This window comes from Apaloderma vittatum, unplaced genomic scaffold (genome assembly GCF_000703405.1).
Source record: "Apaloderma vittatum isolate BGI_N311 unplaced genomic scaffold, ASM70340v1 scaffold7172, whole genome shotgun sequence".
Taxonomy (NCBI): domain Eukaryota; kingdom Metazoa; phylum Chordata; class Aves; order Trogoniformes; family Trogonidae; genus Apaloderma; species Apaloderma vittatum.
The window spans coordinates 6,240-12,051 of NW_009705173.1; the positions used below are offsets into that span (position 1 = coordinate 6,240).

Here is a 5,812-nt window from a genome sequence, read left to right on the forward strand (position 1 = left end):
GGCAGGCCTGCTGCACCCCAGAGAGCGTTTATCTGCCCTTGAGCTGATGGTGGTGTTCCTTCAGAGCTGTCAGGACAAAAGCACACTGGGAAGCAAAAGTGAGACTCATCCTCTCTCAGGTTTAGAATCATAGAATCATAGTTATTCACCTGGAAGCGTCCAGTCCATCTTTTTAATCTACAGGGAGCAAAGTGAGAGCAGCCCCTTCAGGAATTAAGTCAACTTGAGACAGGATCTGTGCATCCACCTCCATCCACTGGCAGCCGAGGGAGCTTGCTCAGACAATACGCCCAGCTCCAAGACGGGCACCACGAATGGAGAGGCTCACCCCAGAACAGGTGTAGCCCCAGTCAGAGGAGTATCTCCTCACAAAGGGAGAAAACTGGGATGCAGATGCAGGACCCTGGACCATCTGCTACCCAGATCCATCCTGGATTATTCTCTCCCGACACCAGTGCCTGCAACAATCAGCAATGCTCTTGCAGCACAGCCAGATGGGGTTTCTCTGGTGGCATGCTGCATTTTCTTGCTACTGTTCTTGTCTGTAGCATTTGCACATTTGTAGAAACGCGAGAGAGCAGAGGTGCTGAAGGAGAGAGAAGGGATGAATGAGAGAAGGGGATGAAATGTGCCTGAAGTCCACAGTTAATCTTGGCTCTGGTGGTCCTCCTGTGTTCCCAGTGAGGTGCGGTTGAGATTTCCCAGGCAATGGCCTTTGCCACACCATCAGGATCTCTGATAAAGCTTCAGAATATTCTCGTTGTGAAGCTTTTTCCACACCTGCTTCTCCAGATTGAAGTCGTGGTTAATGTAGAAAACCAGACGCTTCCAGTCCTTGTCATAGTAGTGATCCGAGTACTTCTCGTGACCCTCCGTGATGTAGCCATAGGCACTCACCTGGGGAGAGGAGCCAAGGACAGAGGGAGCCAAGTGAAATATAGGACACAGCTCCCAAACGGGGAAGGAGCGCAAGACAAGGATGTCAGCGAGGGCACGTCTGGGTGACCCTCCACAGGGGACCAGAAGGACCAGGCTATGGACACTGGTTCCAGAGAGACTGCTGTCCTCTCAGTGCCCCCCTGGGAGGCAGGATAGCTCTCGGGCCACAGCAGCTTCACAACCTCTACATGAACTATTTTGGGGCTGTTCCTCTTGTCTTCAGTCAGCTCCTCCACAGCTGACAAGATCCCACATACAGATTCCATGTGGAGAAGGTAGGCAGGGCTGGAGCCACCCTGCTTTGCCCTCTTATCCTGTCCCTCCCTTCCAGAAAGTGCTGTGAGCAAGAATCGTGGTGCCCTTACCCGGTCACAGAGGTGGAGGGCAGTCAGCAGCAGCAAGGCTCCCGTTGTGGGTCTGTACAGTCGCCAGTAGTGCTTTCCCAGATTTTCAGATTTTAAAAACCTGCGAGAGGAGAGAAGAAAGTACAAAGCAGATGCTGGGTGTAGCAGTTCAAGATGTCCTCCCTGTGGCCTGTGTGATATTTTCCCTCCTTCCAGCAGCTTCTGGCCATATGAGGCATTTCAGACCAGCCATGCGTGCCCACCGGTGTGGGTACCGCTGCGTGCTCAGCAAAGCACAAGGCCAGCCCAGAACACTCCATCCCCTGCACTGCAACCTGAGCCCAGCCCTGCCCCAGCGTTATGGAAGGGCTTGAGGCAGTGGGGTAGAAAAGGGGGTGGATAAAAGGACCTAGGATGTTAAAGCCCACCCTTAAATCTGTCCTTTGCCTCGCAGTGCAGAAGTGGCTTTGAAGCTCCCTGGTGTATCCTGCTCCCCACCCACATTTAGGAGTGAAACAAGACATGGGGAAGGTGCAGAGGAGAGTCACAAAGCCTGGTAGGGGCTTTAGTGTTTTTATGCCAGCAGTTGCTAGAAAAATAGGAGTCCACATCAGGAAAAAAAGAGCATTAGAGCCCTCTTGGCCTTGGAAAGGACCCAAGTCAGAGGAGAGAGAGCAGAATAAGCAGGGAGGTATGAGCCACGTGGCTCCGCACTTGCCTTCTCTCAGAGAAAACATCACTCGGCTCTCAAGGAGACTGCAGGGTAAACACAGCCAAAGCAGGGCACAACAGGAGCTCTTCCTCCTGCATGTCTTGGCTACATGTGGCCACAATTGGCTGATCTTAGAGTGACAGTGTCCAGCACGCTTGTGAAAATGATTAGAATGGCAAAGAAGAGCAGCCAGGCCAGGCAAATGGGATACTGGAGAAGGGTCTGTCATCATGTTTGAGGGCACAACCAACTCCCGAGTCAAGAAGAAATCTCAGGAGAGAAGGGCTGTCATAGAGCCTTCTTCCAAGGTGCTAAGCAATGAGAGCTTGGTCCTGAACTACATCAACTAGTCCAACACTTCAGCAACACTTCACAAATCTAAAGCTGCCGTTTGCCCACAACCTCCTTTGGATGCCAAAAGCCAAACTGTGTGATGGCTGATGCTTCTCCAGCTCACAGATGCTGGATGTCTACCCACCAACATCCCACTGCAGCACCACAGAGGATTTTAACTGACTGCATGCTGACGAAGCTTACCCCCAACCTGTTGACGTGGCCAAACTGCAGGGAGTGAGCTTGGAGGAGAGAGCCCAGAGACAAGACAGAGGTGATGCTGGCCAGAAGAAACAAGCCTGTTAGAGAACATAACCCCCAGCTCACCGGTTCTTCACATATCTGAGGAAATCAGGGTGGACAACCAGGTATTTGTCCATCGTGAAATCTTCATCGAATCTCTCCCGGGGCCTCTGCCTAAGGACACGGATGGGGAGACTCAGGACAAGCTGCTATATTTCTTCACAGATGGAAAACATCAGCCCTGATGCACTTGGTGATAAGAGAACCACAACACTGTGAAGTTATTCTGCACCATTCCCCAGATTACGACACAGCCTCCGTAACCTGCGTGGATTGCAGAGGGAGAGATCAGGCAGGAGAAGCAACAACAGCAGATAGGGACATCAAAAGCATGTGTGTGTGTACGGAGGAGTGAAAGCAGCCTTCATCCATGAGTGGGTCACCACGGACAGACACCAGAGCAGACAAGAGCAGGGCTCATCCCAGAGGAGCATAAAGCTTTCTCCAGCTCTCGCCACTGCTCACTGGAATCAGCTACTTCTGGGAAGGAGGAGTCTTGGTCACAGCAGTGCTCAGGGCTGTGGAGGAGACAAGGTATTTCTCCAGACAAATCTGCCCGCAGAGAGAGGCTTTAACACGAGTTTATCCTGGCCTGCACCTCAGCAGAGCTGAGCACTGGGGAGAGGAAAAGGGCACAAGAGAGAGCTCCACACTGAAGGGTGCAGAGGCGAGGCCAGTTTGCTTTACCCATAGTGGTTCAAGAATCCTTTCCTGATGTCCTTGTTCAGCAGAAGAGCCTTCAGCCACTCGTAGTCTCTAGCTCCCTCCAGGAAGTGAATGTATCTGACGTGCTAAGAAAATAGGTGAGCACTAATGAACAGCACAAGAGAGATACAGCCTCTGAAAACAAAAAGCAAGCAGGCATCTGGGCTCTCCGAGTTCCTTGGACACACTTGCCAGCGCAAGTTCCCTCTCTAAAGGCAATTCCTCCAGCGTGAGCTCAGCCCCTCTGCTCTTCGTGCGTGGCAAGGTCAAAACTGAAGGCCACAGACTAAGAGCATCCCGGCAGAGCTGTGCACGCTCACAGGATGGACTCCACTTACTTTTCCCCGTGGGATGGTGCTGAATCCTCTGTGTCCCAGGATCTGGAGAGAGGACACTAGGGAGAAGGCTGTGAACCCATAAAAGGAGGTTTTTGTTCCCACATCTTTTTCGTAACCTTTGATTACGGCCCCGCTCACCCTGGCCAAACAAATCAAAGAGAGGAGCAGAGTTAGCAGGTGACCACAGAAAACCGTCACATCTGTGTTTGTAACAGGAAAAGACCGAGCATTAGTCTGGGGGAAGGGAGGATTAGGTCTATTTTGAGCTACGCCTCTCAATCTGCAGGAAAGCCCCTGTTTTGGAGATGGCTCTTTATGGTTCATCTGCAAACCCAAGCTCTTCCTGTGTGTTTAGGAACTTTCCGATTCCTTTTTGGTTTTTCACCTCCTGCCATCAGTCGTGCTGGCACTCGGGAGTCAGTGCAATCCTGGAAGAGGTGAAGTTACCGAGCCGTAAATATCTGTCAGCCAGAATAAGCTGGCTGCGTATCTTCAAACAGCTTGAACAGCTGGTTGAAGTCTCTCGGTCACTGGCACTTGTTCCTATGGGGAACTTCAACTTCCCTGATGTCTGCTGGAACTACAACAGAGCAGAGAGGGAACAGTCCCGGAGGTTCCTGGAAGGTGTCGAGGATAACTTCTGGCACATCTGGTGAGGGAACCCTCCAGGGCAGGACCCTGCTGGACCTGCTCTTTGCAAACAGGGAAGCTCTAGTAGGTGATGTGATGGTTGGAGGGTGCCTTGGGCACAGCGACCATGAACTGATAAAGTTTTCTATACTTGGAGGAAGCGGTGCAGCAAAGCTGCCCTTCTGGACTTCAGCAGGGCTGATTTTGACTTGTTTAGCACTCTTATTGCCAGGGTTCCTTGGGAATCGGTACCAAGGGGTTTGGGAGTCCAGGAAGGCTGGACGCTCTTAAGAAAGAGGTCCTGAAGGTGCAGGAGCAGGTCATCCCCGTTAGTCGTAAATCCAGCTGGAGGCATAGACTGGCTTAACAGGGATCTTAGGCTGGCACTCAGGGAGAAAAAGAGCATTTATGGCCTTTGGAAAAGAGGGCAGGCAGTTCATGACAACTACATAAACACTGTGAGGCTATGGAGGAAAAAAATGAGAAGCTCCAAAGCCCAGCTTGAAGTTCATCTGGCCTCTATGGTTAAGGAGAATAAGTTTCTATAAATATATTAACAACAAAAGAAAGGCCAAGGAGAGCCTCCATCCCCTGTTAGATGCGGGAAGACGACTGGTGACATCAGACGAGGAAAAGGCTGAAGAGCTTCATGACTTCTTTGCCTCAGTCTTTATCTACAGGAACAGTTATACGGAGGGAATCCAACTCCCTAAGCTAGGAGACTGGGACAGGGAGCAGAAAACCCCCCCCATTCCAGCAGGAAACGGTCACTGACCTGCTGCAACATTTAGATGTGCACAGGTCTCTGGGGCCAGATGGGATGCACACAAGAGTGCTGAAGGAGCTGGCGGCAGTGATCACCAGGTCACTCTCCATCAGTTACCAGCAGTCCTGGCTGACTGGAGAGGTCCCATCAGACTGGAAGTCAGCTGATGTTACACCCATATATAAGAAGAGATGGAATGACGATCCAGGGAATTCCAGGCCTGTCAGTTTAACTTCGGTCCCGGGAAAGCTGATGGAGCAGGTCATCCCGAGCTGTATTATGAGGCACATGCAGGACAAGCAGGTGATCAGGCCCAGTCAGCACGGGTTCATGAAGGGCAAGTCCTGTTTGCCTAATCTGATCTCCTTTTGTGACTGGGTGACCTGCTTACTGGATGAGGGAAAGGCTGTGGATGTGTCTACCTTGACTTTAGTGAGGCATTCGACACAGTTTCCCACAGCATTCTCCTAGAAAAGCTGGCTGCCCACGGCCTGGATGGGCATATTCTTGCCTGGATCAGGAACTGGTTGGATGGCCAAGTCCAGAGAGTTGTGGTCAATGGAGTTAAATCCAGCTGGCGACTGGTCACGAGTGGTGTCCCCCAGGGCTCAGCGCTGGGACCACTCCTGTTTAACATCTTCATCAGTGATCTTGATGAGGGGATTGAGTGCACCCTCAGCAAGTTTGCAGATGACACCAAGCTGAGAGGGAGTGTCGATGTGCTGGAGCGTAGAAAGGCCCT

General features: G+C 51.7%; 1 protein-coding gene across 1 annotated transcript in view; it reads right to left on the bottom strand.

The window, feature by feature from the left end:
* Positions 1-726: 726 nt before the first annotated feature.
* Positions 727-5,812, bottom strand: part of ST6GALNAC1 (ST6 (alpha-N-acetyl-neuraminyl-2,3-beta-galactosyl-1,3)-N-acetylgalactosaminide alpha-2,6-sialyltransferase 1) — a 14,029-nt gene continuing 8,943 nt past the window's right edge. Inside the window, exons 5-9 of the mRNA XM_009865291.1 lie at positions 3,675-3,813; positions 3,319-3,422; positions 2,656-2,745; positions 1,305-1,404; positions 727-897 (exon numbers count right to left, since the gene is read on the bottom strand). Of these exons, the coding sequence (XP_009863593.1) occupies positions 727-897; positions 1,305-1,404; positions 2,656-2,745; positions 3,319-3,422; positions 3,675-3,813 (604 nt within the window). The remainder of the gene's footprint in view (positions 898-1,304; positions 1,405-2,655; positions 2,746-3,318; positions 3,423-3,674; positions 3,814-5,812) is intronic.